The sequence below is a fragment of the Drosophila willistoni genome, chromosome 3R (assembly GCF_018902025.1).
Source record: "Drosophila willistoni isolate 14030-0811.24 chromosome 3R, UCI_dwil_1.1, whole genome shotgun sequence".
NCBI lineage: Eukaryota > Metazoa > Arthropoda > Insecta > Diptera > Drosophilidae > Drosophila > Drosophila willistoni.
This window is the reverse complement of record NC_061086.1, coordinates 14,638,646-14,657,335: the sequence shown is the minus strand read 5'-3', so window position 1 is coordinate 14,657,335 and position 18,690 is coordinate 14,638,646. Positions and strand designations below refer to the sequence as shown.

Here is an 18,690-nt window from a genome sequence, read left to right as displayed (position 1 = left end):
AGTCTTCTGTTTTTAGATTTCCAAGCAGATTTTTATTATTATTATTAGTCATGTGAAACTCCTTAGAATTTGTTTCGTAAGTCTCTCCATATTGTTGACGCTTTTGAAGTATCATTTCAGGCATTTGAGTCATTATACCTCTCTGTTGAGAGAGAAAAGAACTTGAAAAAACTTTGTTAACACACACACACACAATCACACAGAGCACATAAAAAATTGGAATTTAAGCCACACACGCACAGACAGAGAGAGGGGAAACCAAGCGACAGGCGACAGTTTGCACATCAAGGACACACACACACACACAAAAACATTTACAGAAGGAAAGTTTGTTTGTTAAGTCAGATGCCGCCATTTTGTAACCATTTTTCCAGGCCACAAAGAAAAGCGGCTTTTGTCTTGTTTTTCACTTTCTTTGTTGCCGTTGATTCTGATGAATTTCCCACACGCTTTCCTCATAACTTCTAACTGTCTCTCTGTCTGCAAAGTTTTCTTTTTCCATCTTTACTGTCTCTTTTTTTTTTTTTGCTGTTGTTGTTTGGTGTGAAAGTGAAATTCTGTGATTAAGAGAAATCACACGGCAATTAGGCAAATTGCCAGGAATGCATTTTAAAACGAACCTCACTATTCACATCCACACACACACATCTACCCATCCACCACATTCTCCACCCGCATACTTGTCGGCTTTATGGAGGTGAAGGCTTTCAGGCGTAATTACATTAACAATTCCAAAAACATTCCAATGCTCTGGCCATGCCGAAATCGGACTTCAAGTCGTGTAATGTCACTCACTGCTGGGCATACGATGTCCATGATGTTGTATCCATTATTCAGAACGTGGTGCAAACATCAGGACAAGAACAACAGCAGCTACAAAAACAACAGCAACAGCAAGAGCGACAACAAGGTGAATGCTGCATGTAAGACGCAGAGCCAGTGGCCATTGTGGGTTAACTTTCCACCTACGCCAGATTTGGCATATGAACTTGTCTAACCTTGCTGACCCCTCTCCACACCACATCAAGTCCCACACACATTTCCCGACATTCAATTGGCCCCAGGACATTGCGACGAAAGGCTAGCTATGCAAACATGGTCAATGTATACAAGACTAGCGTGTTTAGCCAGTCAGCCAACCGGCCAGTCAGCCAACCTGGTCAACAGAGCCAGAGCAACTGCAGCTGTGGATGGTTAAAATGCTTAAGCTTCTCTCTGTAAGTGGTAATCAAAATAGGCTTAATTAGCGGTTGTAAACAGTTATACTCCAATGCATACAGACAACACAAACTGTGCATATCGAGTATGGACCAATCTCAAGGATGACCAAAACTAGATTAATTCTTATTAAAATGTCAAGAGAATTAAGCAAATTTGTGGCTACATATGTATCTATAAGCAAAATAATGGACAGAAACATAAATAAGTTCGTTTATTCGTTAAATTCTGTTTATAAAGGATAATCGGAATTTCGAATTACATCTTCTTTTAAGGTTAAAGAATAGTAAGTATGATTAACATTAATTTAAACAATTAAACTATTTAAATTTTGTTTACTTAACAATTAAACTATTTCCATCTTTTATTTGTTAGAAAAGCTCAGACTATTTGTATATAATGTTTTCTTATGTGACCTTCTTAAAGTTTACTTCCTGTCACACAGTAGACTATTAAATGCCATGATCCTTTTCTAAAGGAAGACGTGGTTTTTCTTTTCTTTTCAAAACTGATGCAGTTATCGTTGATTGCACATCGCTAACAAAGTACAGTACCGAATTCAGTCCGTTAGAAATGGCAGCCATGTTTCTTGCATCATAAGTCACATGGGGAGAGAGAGCGAACAAGAGTTGTCGCCTGAATGCACTGACTACCACAACTACCAACTACCACTACTTGCCACTATGTGCCTTCTACATTTGTTACAATTTCTTTTGCCAGCTGCTGCGCCTCATTGGCTTTTGGCTGGTTGTGGGTTTCTGTTTGTTAGTCGCCTGCGGCTGTGAGAACGACAAAATGTATGCTATGTTCCGGCTGAATTGCAGATTCCCACAAACACACACACACACACACACACATCCTCTTCTTCTTTTCTCTCTCTCTCTTCCTCATACTTTTCATGTCTCGATGGTCGTTGGTTTTACTTACTTTTTGCCTCAATGTGTAACCAGATTTTGCCATTTCTGCCATGCATATGGGTAATGAAATTGGCAAACACCTGAAACTGGTGAAGCTTATCAAAAGACTCCTAGTCTACGTACAGTTTTGTCCGGCGCTTTAATCAAATCTCTCTTCCTTTTTTTTTTTTTTTTGTCTGTTGACATTTGACCACCTATCTTTTCTTTTTCTGTTAACCATAAACTAAGAATTAATGGTTTCTGGCCACTACATAAATTATATAACAATAAAGGCCGACACTAAAGCGCATAAAACTTTTATTTATATTCCCTCCCAAAAAAAAAAAACAAAATCGCTGCGTTTGACTTTCTTCCTTTTTTTTTGCGGTCGTCCGGTGGGTCGGTATCATTTTCCCCACCGATAATTTAACCTCATAAATAAACGGAAAAACGGAACGAAGCGGTTGGGCTACAAAAAAAAAAAAAACCGTAGAGACGAAAACTTTTGCCAAAGTCACACAGTGAAATTAAAATCTGGTGATCTGCTTAGATAGTCGCTAAATTGCTTTTTGCCATATGAACCTGCCTCATGTGCAATCTGTTCATTTTGTGTGCCTGAAACTTTGCCTCATTGATGGGTTTTGTCTTCAATCCGGACGTTGTTGTCGTAGTCTCATTACCTATTGATGTCCTGTCATGTGAAATAATTGCCATAGCTGCCCATTCACGTTTAATAATTCATGTTATGCGTGTGTGTGTGTGTGTGCGCTTGTTTGAAAGTGTGTGAAAGTGTTGGTATGCCTGTCTGCCTATGGGGGTGGAGCTTATCAAAGTAGCCTTCATGTTGCAAGCTAGGCAATTAAGTTGCGGGAATCTTCTGTAATTCAACATTGACAGATTAGCTTTTGAACTGCTATTGAACAATATAATATGGCCATTTAAATGATATAACAAAACTAATTGTTTCAATTTATTGGCCTTTTTTCAATCTATAATCTTTTTTACGCTTAGGCAAGCATAGAAATGCATAATATAAGGTGAATTTGTTTTAAAGTAAATTTCAAATTAAAGCATGATTTGTATTGTATACATCAATAAGTAAATTAAAGCTCTCAAATGCAAAATGCTCTTATTGCCTAAGCTTATTTTCAAATAGAATCAGCAAATTTTAGGATTCATGTGGGTAATATTAAGGATATGCTGCTCGATTATAATTTCTTTATTTATTTGGATTGTTCAGGCATACAAAATTGTAAAGGAATTACTCGAAAATCAAAGTTTTCTGAAGATGCGGTGGCCGGGTCAAAGCCCAGATCTACATCCGGTCGAAAATCATGGGCTTTGCTGAAGAAGCAAATGTCGCGCTACGATAATCCCCCCAGGACAATGGACGAGCTTTGGAGTCGAGTCCACGCGGAATTGAGCACTCTATCGCACGGATTGATAGAAAAATTGGTGGAGAGTATGCCTAGGCGCATTAAAAGTATGATCACAGCCAAAGGCCTATGGACTAAATATTGAAAAAATTCCTTAATCTATAAGTTTTGTTATATGTATGAACAAAAGTGGATACTTGCTCATTTTTAAGTTTTTTATGGATAATTCGAGCCAAGGAAGGGATAATGAATAAAATTCTTTGTTTTTCGTTTTATATATTATTAGTGGATTTTCGTTAAAAATTTGAAACCGATTAATGCATTTTTGTGGGTTTTACAGCCACTCAAAGTCACAGTATCTCTAAGTGACATGAATCGGTTTACCATTTTGGCTTCTAGTCAGATGAATTTACCAGTTGAATACTTTTTTTTAGAGTACTGAGTTTAGTTTTAGTAGTAATAGTTTTATATTTCATAGTTTGGTATAGATAATAATTTGTTAAACTCTATTTTCCATAGTTATCTGGAAAATTTCTTTTTTTAAATCATACATATGTACGACAATTAAACGATACTTAATTTTGGTTTTCAGTGATTAAATGATTGCCTAGATGAATGATCACTTTGACTTTTCTTTAAATTGATATGAAAGTGCTTCAACCATTTGGAATTAATTGACTTTATGTCATTTACACAGTTTTTTTTACACATTTTAAAATTCACTTTATTTTCCAATGAACTGTTTTTAATTTACAATAAGTTTTTCATTTTTGTTTATTAATTACTATTTTTAAATTTCCCTTTTTTTTTGTTTTTTGCTTTTTTTTCTCGTTATTTTGCGCATTTGATTGCAATTGAAACTGCTAAACTATTTCAATGGGTTTTTTTTTTTTTTTTTATTTCACAATTACCAATCAATTAATATTAGCTAATAAATATGCCAAGCAATTGAAATTGTTAGTGACTTGTTGTAGCTGTTGCTGCAGTTGTATTTGTTGTTGTTGTTGCTGAGGAACCAAATTTTTATAGTGTGCCTGTCTATTTTCGCTGTTTTATGTTTTTTTTGTTGTTTTTTTTTTTTTTTGCAATTTGTTAATAATAAATTAAAACTATATATAGATTTATGCGTGTGTAGGTATATGTATATAGGTAGTATTTTGCACATATATACTAAATAAATGAGAAACATAATTAATTAATATGCGATGCTTGATGATTCGTCTTTTTGTTTTAGATTTTTGTTTTTGTTTTTTTGTTTAATGTTGGTATTCTTAATGCTTTTAAACTGATCACAGCAAATTTCTTGTTAATTTTTAACATTTACTTTTTGTTTTTAGTATAACGAAAATGAAGGGAGAGCAGGGAAAAAATGTTTTGGGAGAAATTCCATTTTAGATGTACATTTTTGTCTTCTTCTAAATTGTATTTACATAATGAAATGAAACTAGAATTTTGTATTAAATATTTGACTAACCGCTTTTGTTTTTAAGTTTTTGTTTGCTTTCTTTTATGTAATTCATTTAAATTTTTTATTTTTTCTTGTTCAACTTTTTTTCTTTTCATTTTCTAAAACTTTAACAACAAAATTTTCCAAGGTTCTTTTTACAAATTGATTTTCAAGGATTTCCAAAAAAAAAAAAACGTGGACAAGAGATCTGGCTGGCTTGCCCTCACTCTCAATATGCGTATCCTATTCCTCCTTCAATGGGTGTGAAGATGCGTATGCGTGTGTGTGTGAGTGTGTGTGTGTGTGTTGGCTTGGGTGTACCGATGCCGTTAGTTGGTGCCAAAACATTGCGCCTAAAAGAAAGTATTAGTTGCTGCATGAATGTGTGTTTGTGTGTATGTGTGGGTGGGGTATGTTCTTCTGGTGTATGTGTGTGTGTTATATTTTAAATTTAAATTCAATTTTAAACTAGGCAACAAATTAAATTTGTTGAGTATTTGCTGTCATGGTGTTTTGTGTTTATTTTCCTCTCTCTCGTTGTTTTCCCCTCTTGTTGTTGTTGTTGTTCTTTGTTGTGGGTGTTTTTCTTGTCTTTTTCCATTTGCTTTTCCTGCTCTTCTTTTTGGCATTCTGCTTGACTACTTGCTAGACAAAAGTTTTTCTAGTTTTTCTTGAGTTGAGTTTTGGACGCCTTGAACTTAAAGGACTTGGTAATAGGAGTTGTTGCTTTTGTTGGAATACCCAGCCAGTTTTGGATATGTCTTTTGCACACATATTTACATACATATATATATATATGTATATGTATATGTGTTTTTTTTGGTGGATATTGTTTTCATGCTCTGCTTCTGTCTCATGTATTCAGACACATTCAATCCCCAGATCATGTAGAGGTTTAGAGGACTATTTAAATAAAAACAAAAACGAGAAGAAAAAAGCAATTTAGTAACTAGTTGGATAATAATTTTAAATATACATCAACAGTTTAATATAAATTATAATGTAAATTAGGTTCATACATAATAAAAATCAAAAAGAAATAACATAAAAATCTACAAAAGTTGTATAGTTAGCTAATCCTGTTTTTATTTTTAGGCGTTGGAAAAATATCACACTATAATTTTGTATTTTTATTTAGCATAATTATATCAAGTTTTATGCACAAATACAATATTTAGAATTATCATAATTTTATGATATAAATTAACCGCTCTAATTATAATTGGCAATGGAATTTGTTGGTATAGAATTCTCTCATTTATGCTCAATGTATCGGACACATATTCATTTTGCTTTTAGTTTTGTTTTTTTTTTCTTTTCATTTTTAGTTAATTGGCCAATTGATATGGACATTTCGATGGCAATTAGCGCAAACTGATTGGGCCAAAGGGACTGATATATACGTATTCGTATTGGTATTGGTATTGGTTTAGTTAGGTAGATTTTCCATTTTTCACATGCATATGTCGAAGAGGATTTTTGCCAGATTTGCGCTGGAAAGCACTAAATAATGGTCTGGCCTCAGCAATTATAGGTTTAAAAATGAAATCACGAACCAATAAAATTATAATTAAATTATGCAAACGAGATAACAAATATGTATCATACACAATGCAATATATATATGTGGTACATATATTGACATGTATATTTATAGACAATTTGGCCACAACTTACCTATTAATTGCTAATGAATGGCTATGGATGATTTGCATTTTGGTTTATATTTTTTTGGCTTAGTTGTTGCTCGCAGCGTAATTTTTAAAGTGTTAAATAAACATGGGAGTTTGATGAATTAAAGTACATGATAATTTTTAACTATATTTGTAGATTTATTCTATGAACTAGGGAATGCAATAACGTCTTAACGATTGGCCCAGTCAAATTTTAAGACTTTTAAAGACGTAAATCTTAAACATGTGATCTTATTTAGATTTTCAATAGTATTTCAGCTAATTTTCTTCAATTTTTTGTTAATTAGACTACATAATTGAGTTGTATCTCTGATAAGGTCAAAGAGATAATATTCCTTATGGTTTTTGTGCCTTGCAAGCAACCAATTCTCTTTCTGTAAATGATATACCGTTTACCATGCTTCTTGTTTATCGTAACGTTTGCATTCCGTGCTAATAACTTTTATAATAATGTCTACTATTAACTTATTGGCCATAACTTTAAGTACGTCATTAATTCACTTCACTCTCTGCTGTTTGTCTGACTTAAACTAACTACAAGTAAAATACATAACTTATCCATCCTATGTACAACATTTATCCGAACCTTATCCATAAAATTTAAGCTAAACCGTTTAACGCACCCCTTTAACATCATTCAAGTGCATTCAAAATCTCACATAACTAAAGTCATTGGGATTTTGGGGCGGTGGCAGTGCCACAGACCCGCTTACCTCTTCATCCATTGACGCCGTGGCATACATGTGATTTGTCACATTCTTCTGCAGAATTAAGTGATCATCTGTGGTTCTATGATACACAGGATTCTCGAAATTCATCGAGTTGCCAGGTCTGGCACAACGTCTATACACAATGCATAGAACCTGAAATTAATCCAGTTAGGATGATGTTAAAACATTGCATTATAGTTTAAAGGAAAGTTTTTGTAATACTCACAGTAAATACGGAAGTTGTGACCACCAGTACGGCTATAACAATTAAGGATATCTTGCCCGAATCCTCTTCCGAGTTCTGGGCAGTGACAGACACGTTGTTGCTGTTGCTAGTGTTGGTGTTGTTGCCATCATGACCAGGATGGGTTGCATTTCCTTCAGACTTGTTACTATCCACTGCATAAAACGAAATGAAACGTGAAATGAGATAGTTGAAATGCATTTACGGTACTTATGTTTAAAGTCCACAACCAAAAGCGAATCTACCATGAATAGAAGAACAACAAAAGTGCAATGTAAACAGAAATAGAGACAATGAAAGAGACAATAAAAGGCACAGAAACAACCAAGGTTGCTTAAAAACATTTTCCAAGACGTTTGCAGAAGAGAATCGTATTGATTCTATTTTGATATTCTATACTTCCGTTGTAGAAAATATTAAATGTTCAATCTTTAAGCAAATTGAATGTAAATTTACACAGATTATTTTCAACAGAGTTCGATTAGATGAAAACTCAAGTTTTCCCTTATTTAAATTAAGGATTTCATATTAAACCTTTTGCCATTGCATAAGGTACAATTGTTCGCTTTCCACGGAGGCAAAGTCAACATAAATTAATGAACATTTCAAAGTGTCCGCTCTGTTCGTTCAGTCATAAATATTTTTTGCTCAACCCGCCGGTTTTGCCATCGTTCTGTAGGTTTCTTGTGCCGTTTTTTTTGTTTTGTGGGTTTTTGGTCAGTTTTTGGGCTGGTGTGCCAGCGAAATATAATTACAATATTTCTTTATGTTACAGTTAAACCTCCCAAAAAAGAAATGAAAGAAAGAAAAGTCGACGACATCCCGTCGCGAATGTTTCCGTTTTTATTTTACTTGTTTTTCCTCTTTCCTTGCTTTTATTTTTTCGTGTCTCTGCATTTTGTATTTGCCTTTTGTGAGCTGTCCGTTATCCTTGTTGGTTGGTCTCGTTGTCCTTGTTGTTTCTGTGTGTGTGTATGTGATTGTGTGTCTGTATAGCTGGCAGGAAGTTGTAGGATTTTTCCGCTGTCAACATAATTCGTTTTCATATTTTCCGTTTAGAATTTGTTCAAAAAGTTAAGCGCGCACGGCGGCGCGTTCGTCTGGCAAAGGATGTGCCGCATTTAACGGTATAACACGTCATGCCCCTCTTTCCACCCATCATGCTGCCCCTTCTTCCTGCCCAGTTTGTGATTATTGTTGTTGTTGTTTTTTTTATTTTGGTATTAATTTTTGTTGTAATTTCCATCAAGTGCTTCCCGCCCCCGCGATGATAAACATGTGGCGCATGTGGCAAAGGAATTATCATTAAAAGTTCGCCAAAAGGCAACAGCTGCAGGGCATCGATTGTATTTAGAGCAAGGGGCAAATATACAGAACGGCACAACAAGGAGAGGACGGTGGGGAGAGCTGGAGAATTTATTTGCAGCATTAACAGACAGTCAAATGGCTTAGAAAGCAGTTGAAAAGTTATCCCCTCACACACAATGTGCCAGCTACATTAATTGCACACGTTTTTGAACCAAAAGAAAGAAAAAAATAAAGTAAATGGAAAAAGAAAAACTCCAATAAGCGTCTTGTAAAGATTAAAAAATGGTGCGGAGGCGGACTAGAAGAAGAAAAAGAAAATGGGGCCGGATAAGTTATATCTTCTTTATTTTACAACATAATTTCTTCTAGGCAACGGCAAATGAAAAAAAAAATATGCCCAAGTTTTAAGTGGAATGCAAATCTATGAAAAGCTTTTCCTAAAATCTATTTCTCTTCAATTTTGTTACAGAAAACTGAAGTGTAAAATGGAAATCGCAAAAAAAAACTAAAATCAAAGCGCTCTTAAATCTAAAATTTCATTATGGAGCGAATATTATGTCAATCTTTACTTTTAAATATTTGTAAATAAAAAGGTAAGTCATTTTGTTTAAAACATATAAATTTAGAATTTTAACTAAACAGTAGTAATTAATATTTCATAATTTATATAAAAAAATAATTGAAGTTAAAGTAAACAAGACCATAAAAAAAATAGAATTGAAACTTGAAGAAACCTTTGATTTTTGGCGATTTTAGGTTGTAAAATTTTGTAAAATGATTCTTGGAACATCATTTTATCTACCTTCCTGCTGCCATATTGGCAGATTTTATGTATGCCTATAAATGTCATACATTATTACCCGATCCCCTCTCCTAACGACCACCTTGTGTCTCTCAATTTTTAGTCCTCTTTGGCCGCTTCTAATTTATAGCAAATGCAATTTCCCTGTCTCAAAGTAAGGACTTTTGCCTACGTAGCTCCCCATTTTTATAATCCTCCACATGTGTTTTATATCTACATACATATGTATGTGTTGTTGTTGCTTTTTTGTTAAAACTCCATTCCGTTCTTCTGCCGTTCTTCGTTCTTAACGGAAATGGCCATAAAAATTGCGACAAAATGGCAGCCGTGTGAAATAAAAACGCATAAAATATATGCCATCACCTGGTTGTTGCTTTGCTTGTTTTTTTTTTAGTGTCTTTGCTCTCTTTTTTGTTATTGTTATTTGTGTGTTTGTATGAGTGAGTGTGTGTGTGTGTTGGATGTGTGAGTGGAGATTAGATAAACAAAGTTCAAAACTTTTTGCGGCCAACGAAATCGTCTGGCATGCAAATAAACAAAATGGCGGCTGGGATATCTGCTCTCTTTCTAGGGCAATATGCAGTAAAGTTGGCATAACAAACGCTGACCAACTGCAGGCTAAAATGAAAGTCATAAAATTTCCAAGCAGCAGCTGTTGTCCCTAGAGTACCCTGTATCCCATGGGCTTGTTGGCTAGACTCCGAGTCAGATGGTTTTATTTATAAACTTATAAGTTCTGCATCAAATAAATGTTGTCTTTCTGAGCTGAACCCCCATAAACTTATCAATGTCTATTAATCTAAATATAGATTTTGTTTCTCCAACTGGTTCTAATATCATGTTTCTGTCTTCCCATACGCAATATTGATAAAAACTTGTGAGAGCTTGAATAAAGTTGATTATCAGGGGTATCTAGAAGTCGTTGTTGCGCCTCCAGAAACCTAATGGTTTGTGTGTGAGTATATCGTTGGAGGCTATTAAAATCGTAGTCGTTACTTCTTCGACGGCTGAAAGTTTATGGACAGATCGCTTGGGTCTGTCTCTGATTTGCTCTTCCTTCTCGTAGTTTTTTTTTAGTTTTTTCCATTTTTGTGAGATAACTTTTCCTAGCGCTTAATTAAGCAATTTCAAGTGTCTTAGCCAGCCGTTGGCATAGTAAGAAGGCCATAGAAAATATAGAAGAAACCGCTAATTGAAATTGCAGTTATGGCGGCGTCATCATCATCATCAGTGGCATCGGCATCGGCATCCATGGTCCTTGGTCATCTCTAATTGAAATAGTCCCTTAACTAGTTTATAGTTATTTACTTGGTCTAACTTTTTTTTCTCTTTTCTGCGTTTTCTTTCAATTTTGTATCTCATTTTCCTCAGGTCGAGCTGCTTAACTACCCTTCTTCGCCCCCCCAATTTTTCTTGCTTATTTCAAATTGATGTAATTAGGCACACAATTGTCTATGCGTGTGTGTGTGTGTGTTTGTGTGTTGCTTGGAGTTGGGGGACTCTCATTTTTAAGCTACTTGAGTTGTCTTGGTGGCCATGACAACATTGTAAGCTATTCTCTTGGAGGCAAATTTTGATAACTTAAAGTGGATAAAGAAGAAAATTAAACGAGACAAAATCGAGACGAAGAAATGAGTAACACACAAAATACAGGGTATTTATTGAAAAGAAATATGAAAGAAAGATTCATTGTATTGAGAAATGTTCATTGAGTCACCCTGTATTAGTAAAATTAATGCTCTTTACAAATGGCTGAAGGTTTGCTTTATTATTGCCGTTGCGTGGGCCGTAAATTTGTTTGTTTGAGTTGCTCTTTATATTGCCTTCTTTTTGCTCCCTCAGCAGACATTTTGCCATTGATGAGGCAGCTTCAATTTCAATTGATCAAAGTGCGCGTTTATTAAAAATAATGATATACCATTTTAGGAGGCCGCCAAAATATTTTTGGGGGCTACAACAACATGTATTATAAATTTAAACCAAAATGGGACAAGGACCAAAGTGTTGACAAGGCTAATTTGACTCTGTCTCGGTGTCGAAATGATGAATTTCAATTTGGTTAAACTATTTGGGGCCGGCTAGATTCCGGCTTACCATTAAATTTCATGGCCACAGTATCTTCATATGACGCTTGTCGCTGCCATTTCGCACTGCCTGTTCCTGCCTGCCTGCCTGATGCGGTTGTCAGCCGTTCATCATTCCTATCCGCATCCGAGAATCAGCCATGCTGCTGACAACATATCAAACATTGAGGGAAGGAGATGAGGAAGAGCTATAGCAAATTGCATGCACAAAATTTCACTCCAAGCATAAGCATGGCAAGAGGCGAGGGGAGAATGATGGAGGTGGGTAGGGCTTTGGTTTTTAGGGGTGGAGAGTTCGAGAATTGTTGTTGCCATTAAACATGTCAGAAATACGGTTGCCATTGCTGCTTCCTTTTGGTGGTTTTCGTTCGCTACTACTACCCGATATTTATGTTTCACGTACATATAAACCGGCGACAATTTTGGCTGTGTATATCTCTCTCTCGTTCTCGCGTCGTGCATGTGTGTGTGTGTGTGTGTGCATTTTGAGTGATTACGTTCGATATCATTGATGTTGATTTATGATGATGATGATGGGGGCACGTCCATATGCATGGCAGTGTGTATGTATGTATGTATGTGTGTGTCTTTCTGTGTTTGTGCACATGTGTGAATGTGAAAGTGGCGTGAAAAATAGCATAGAAAATTAAAAGAGAGTAACGCATTTGAGGTGAAAATGACATTTACATATCCGGTTCCATATTGTCATTGTGGACCCTTTTGATGTATCAAATAGGGACCATAAATGACAAGCAAACTAATGCTGATGAATAGACAGAACAGAAAAGGGTGGACTATACAATTATAATATCATCTATGTAGGCGTCTCATTTGTATGCTCTTGCTGTTTTCAAGTAAGCTATATAATTCTGAATATAAAATCGACATATGACCTAATTTAACGCACCATTCGAAAACGTTTTAATCAAAGAAACTCTAGGAATTGTAATTGTTGGCTATGACATAGTTGGGTCTATTATCTATCTTATATCTAATATCTAAGCAAAATATTTGGCTTTAAATATCTCTACAAATTATCGGGTTTTAACAACTTCTTTCGCCCTCAAATGTATGCTAAGCTATTTTCGAAAATTTAAGTTTCACTCTCGTTTCAATATACAATTAATTAATATGCATTAATTGATATATTTTTCAGACTACTATAATAGTAATTCCGTAAATTAGCTTAAGCCTTACTTAAATTGGATCAACTAACTTTCTGTCAAAAATGCTTAATACAAATTTTTCTTTAAATATTCACATGCTTTAAAATTTGTTTAATCAAATCATTGCCTTTTCGGCGTATCATCAAACTGCAAGAGCATACTTATTTCGGTTGTTCCGAATTCTTGTACCGATATTAAAGCAATTTTTACATATATATATATATATTATATCCCATCACCAAATCTAGAGAATCAAATAATAATCCATACCAGGCCATTCACTTGGCTTAATGTGAGTTGGCAATTTAAGTGTGGTTTCTGTTGTTGCTTTTTTTGTCGCTGTTGTTGATGATAAGGATTTTTTAACACCGCTGACCCTTTTTGTAGAATTAACCATATTTTGTTTACGAGCTATGGATACTTGATTTTTAGTGGAAACGAAAAAGTGAAAATGCAAATAATCAAATTAATGAAACGAAAAGCAAACCAACGAGTTCAATGAAATGAAAAATTCCGAGAAGACGAGCATGCATATACCGCTTTTAATAGCCTTAAACGGAGCCAACCGCAACCGCAACAAGGATGCGTGCGTAACCGCAAAATGCAGTCAGGCAGGCACTTGCCATCATCGGATTGCACTCGTACCTGTAGTCAAAAAATTGGACATGGTCCCAAAAGCTACTTACGATCTTCAATGCACATCAGGCCATCGGCCATCAGTTTGAGTCCGGTCGGACAGGCGCAGGAAATGCGTGGACTTCTCTCATTGATACGCGGGGCTGGCAGACAGAGGTGAGAACAATGGCCATTCACGGACTGGCAGTGATTAATGCCATCGGGCTGGCGATACGGATGATAGACATGTATCACCATGGGATGTTGAAGCTGCAAACCGAAACGATGAAGATTAAACACCAAATCAATTTAAGTTCTCCTCGAGGAAACTTACCATGTGGACAGCTGTAATAGGCTCTACACCTTCTCCCGTAAATTTATTGGCCTTGAACACAGTTTGCTTATCCCAATCCGTCCAGTAGATGTAATCCTCGAATGTGGTTATCGAGAACGGATGCCTTAGATATTCCATGGAATACAAAATCTGACGGCGCTGTGATCCATCGTAGTTGGCACTCGAAATGATGTTCAGTTTGCCATCAACCCAGTAGATGCGTTTCCGTACCAGATCCAAGGTAATGCCATTGGGCCACTTGACATCGTAGTTGATGATGGTAGTCCGATGGCTGCCATCCATGCCAGCGCGTTCAATGCGAGGCGACGCTCCCCAATCGGACCAGTACATCCAACCCTCAATGGGATCGAGGGCTATCGATCTGGGTATATCGAGGGAGTCTTCAATCAACACTTTACCCATATTGCCATCGAAATTCGTCAGCTCGATGGTGCATTTGTGTGTGTCCGTGTAGTAGACATGATTATAGATCCAATCCACCGCCAAGCCGTCTGAAGTCACTGAAGATTGCTTTAAGACCACAGTCTTTTCCTGTCCCTCATCGATGGGTGCCTTGTAGATGCTTTGGGTGGTCACATCGCTCCAGAAGATCATGCCAGTGCGGAAAACAAAGTCCAGAGCAGTGGCCGACTTGGTGCTATTCACAATCGAAGTCATTTCCATGTGATCCAAGGCAATTTTACGTATGTCATGACGACGCGCCAGCAACAACGAGGCATGACCCTCGCTGGCCTTGCAACGGGTGTGATTTCGTGGATCCCTCATATAGCCGGCCTCACACTCGCATTTGAAGCCTCCAATTTCATTGATGCAGATCTGGGAACACATGCCGGGATTCTCGCATTCATTGATGTCCACACATGAGCGTTTGTCCGATGATAGTTTGTAGCCCTCATTACATTCACAACGATGTCCCACAGCCAAGTCAACACATCTATGCATGCAGTTGCCATTTTTGGTGGAACACTCATTTACACCACACTTTCCAGCCGGTTCATCCTCCCCATCAGGACAATCCTTACGCTTATCGCACACCTTACTCAGGGCTATGCACTGACCGCCACCGCAATCAAATTCGGTTGTGGCATTACAGCCGTTTGCCCGACTGGCTACATCACACTTCTTTTCATCACTGCCATCCGAACAATCTTTGTCGCCGTTGCAGGTCAAGTGTCCTGCTATGCAGCTGCGATCGCCGCATTGGAATTGATCGGGACGACAGGTGACATTATGACAGTTTTGCGGCAACTCATCATCACCGTCAGGACAATCGGAGTCGCCATCACATACCCAGCTCTTGTGCAAGCAAGTAATACGATCGCGACATTGGAACTCATGCGCTTGGCAAAATCTGAACGAGCGGAGTATGTTTGTCAGGTCTGTACAGCCCTGCAAAATAAAAAACCAATATACACATTAAAGCGAAAATAACGAAAAACGTAGAAATATGTTTTACTATTAAAGGGAAGCCAATTTACACTTATACTATGCACTCGGTTTTGCATTTTTCTCCCATAGAATGGGTAAGGCCAAATATTATGCATAAAAGTATGCTACACTATATTTATGTAGATACTCCTTACTGGCCATTTTGAAGGGTATACCAAATATTGTATTACATTGCAATACAAAGATATAGAATCCTAATTATCATTACATTTACGTTTTCCTTTTTCTAAATTATTTTGATTTTGGTTTCATAGACAACAGATTTTCTTAGCGTAGTCGGTAATGAACTTTTCTCATAGAAAACTAAATAGATGACTATAAATGTGGGGTATACTAAAATCGGATTTAGTCATCATTTGAAATTTTGCCCCTTTAAATTTATCTTTCCCTATTTTCGGAATATTTCTTTTACTTCTCATATGCAATTTCTGGCTGCTGCCCCGAAACTGACAACAAAAGCACACATAGTAAATGTTTATGGGAAGCAGTTGCTGCCATCATCCCCGTTCTCATCGTCCTCGTCGTCATCGTCGTCATCGTCGTCGTAGTCGTCGTAGTCGTTGTTGAATAATGCTCACATCCTGCATAATTTATGCTTTCCTCAGCTTGGTTTATAAATACATTTGCGAGGGTTGCCATTCAACTTTGTTTTTTGGATATTTTTTGTTACACTCTAAACTTACCGACTCATCACTTTGATCGGGACAATCATAATCCCCATCGCATACCCAACCGCGACTTATGCAATGCCCGGAATTGCATGTGAACTGGTCAATTGCACATGCCGGTTTGGGACCACAATCCTTCTCATCGCTACCATCGCCGCAATCATCATCATCATCGCAACGCCAACGCTTTTGTATGCAACGTCCATTACCGCAGGTGAACTCATCCGAGCGGCAAGTGTCATCTAATTTTATATGAAAGATTTTAGATTAGTAAAAGATTATGACAGCGTGTATGGAGTGAAGCGGAGGATTTATCAGTGTTTACTATATACAAGTGTATGTATGAATGAATGTATTTGGATTTAAAGTGAAAAGAGAGCCAAAAGCATGAAATACAACTCGCCAAAAAAAAAAGAAGTAGCAAAAGTAGAAAGAAAAGGAAAAAACCAACACCATTTTATGAAATTGCCAGCTAAACAAACACCCTTACAAAAAAAAAAGAGGAAGAAATAGGTATATACATAAATATATATAAATATATATATATATATTATGTTGATACATGTTACAAAAGCATAAAGTGATTCTGGTTGTAGAATGTGTGCGTAAATATTTGTGTTTTATTGCCTTTTGGGGGCTTTAGGTAGTTCAAACTCTATATATAGTTAGGTGGGGAATATGTAAGGAACGTTATTGTAAGGGACCACTGTTTACAGGGTATACATACATACATATGTATGTATGTATATGTAGTATTGTGTCTACTTAGCAGGGAACCAGGATATGAGGCACATAAAAACATAAGTTTGGTAAACATACACACACCAACATAAGTAGGTACACATAAGCAATAAATATACAAAATATAAAAGTATAATAAGTATATCCAACACCATACAACACAGATTTAAAGAATTTCTAAAGAATTTCAATTTTTTTTTTTTGCTTACTACACATGGCCTCATCGCTGCCATCACTGCAATCTTTATTCTGATCACACATCCAGGCAAGTGGTATACATTGACCATCGCCCGATTTGCAAGTAAACTCTTCGGGCGAACATGTTTTTGTCTCTGAAAAGCAATACATAATGATAATGTTATAGAAAATATCGAGAACGAAAACCTGAAATTCATTTAAACCTGAAATCATTTCTGTTTTTTATCCCATAGTTGAGGTTGATTAGAAACATTTTGGAACTTACTTAAATCTTAAAATTGTCTTTATTGTGCTTTTGTCATTTTCTTTTGAAATTGCCAACTAATTGTCTAGCTAATGACATTACTTAATTTAATCTTAAAATGATTTTTTTTTTGTTTTTTGGCTATTTGATACATTTTTCAAGTTGTAGATATCCTTAAAGAAAGAACTTTTATGGCTCTGTGTTCCCTACAGTTCTGATTGCTGTTTTTCTTGTTGTCCTTATTTGGGGGTGTGCGAGTGCGTATAGTAAGTAATTAAGTTTATAAGCATCTGCAGCAGAGGCGAGACAAGGAAAGGCAAAGTCGTTGTTGTCGTCTCCGACTTCGTTGAATGCCTGCTAAGTAATAAACATAGTTGTCGTGCCAACACCCTCCCACCTCCACACCTCTCTGAAATACATATATACACACACAACCACACACACACACACACACACACACACACACACACACAGGAATTGTTGGCTAAGCAGTCGGCATTTTATCTAGGCAGTAATTAAGACATTATCAGCCAACACTCCATAAAGTTAAAGCGCACACATGCGTATGCATTAAAGCAATTATCGCATACACCCGAGCATACATACATACATACATACATACATGTATATGTATGTATGTACAAACACACCCACACAAACACACACACATATACATTAGATGGCAAAAAGTTTCATTGAAGTTTTGTTCTCAGAACCAAGAAGCAGCGGACATTAAACAAAGCTGACAACACTGCCAGATAGAACAGAGGAAAAAGATTGAGAGGCAGAACATAAAAACGCTTGTGTTTAACCCTTAATGCGTATTAGTATGCCAGTTGTACTAACTCCCCATTCCTCCATCCATAGACATTCTATCCTTCCAGTGCTTACTAGCATCCCGTTTAAACCTTACTTTACCCTACTTTCGTTTTATTTTTTCTGTTCTATATTATATATTTGTTTGCTTCCTACCACCCGGCGCGTGAAATGAATGTCCTTTGTCAGGAGAGTTGTGCCTCTCCGGTTTAACAGCAGCGCACTGTTCCTTTCCGTTGGCATTTCCCGACTGTGGCCATGCTTGATTTTGCCTTGATAAGATTATGTAATTCCCCCTGCTGTCTGTCTGTGTGTGTGTGTGTGTGTGTGTGCAATAAAAACAAATGGTTGTCGCTCTTGCAGCATATTTAAATATGCTTTTTTTCTGGTCTACGTAACACCAGCTTACCTCTAGTACACACTTATGCATGTATTTATACGTGTTGGTTTGTTTGCATGGGCAAATTTTTGGCATTTGTGATACCCTCTACTGGATAGGGTATATTGAACATCTAATTGTATGAAATACAAAAGCTAAAATCAACTATAAACTTCTACTTCTATGATAAACTGTCATCTTAAAACATTGTAAACTCTCTATTAATTAAAGTTTTTGTGCCTTTCACCACATAAATTTTAACACGATATGGCAATTGAAG

At 36.4% G+C, this 18,690-nt stretch overlaps 1 protein-coding gene across 5 annotated transcripts in view; it reads right to left on the bottom strand.

Moving 5' to 3' along the window:
• Positions 1–5,411: 5,411 nt before the first annotated feature.
• Positions 5,412–18,690, bottom strand: part of LOC6650247 (low-density lipoprotein receptor) — a 36,293-nt gene continuing 23,014 nt past the window's right edge. For 2 of the 5 annotated variants that reach the window (XM_023179915.2, XM_023179919.2), the window contains exons 4-10: positions 16,983–17,105; positions 16,048–16,274; positions 13,895–15,304; positions 13,632–13,830; positions 13,216–13,365; positions 7,568–7,740; positions 7,264–7,494 (exon numbers count right to left, since the gene is read on the bottom strand). In XM_023179915.2, the coding sequence (XP_023035683.1) occupies positions 7,279–7,494; positions 7,568–7,740; positions 13,216–13,365; positions 13,632–13,830; positions 13,895–15,304; positions 16,048–16,274; positions 16,983–17,105 (2,498 nt within the window). In that variant the 3' untranslated portion in view covers positions 7,264–7,278. Of the gene's footprint in view, positions 5,841–7,263; positions 7,495–7,567; positions 7,741–13,215; positions 13,366–13,631; positions 13,831–13,894; positions 15,305–16,047; positions 16,275–16,982; positions 17,106–18,690 lie in introns of those variants that run through there. The other 3 variants (XM_023179917.2, XM_023179916.2, XM_023179918.2) reach the window with 3 other exon arrangements.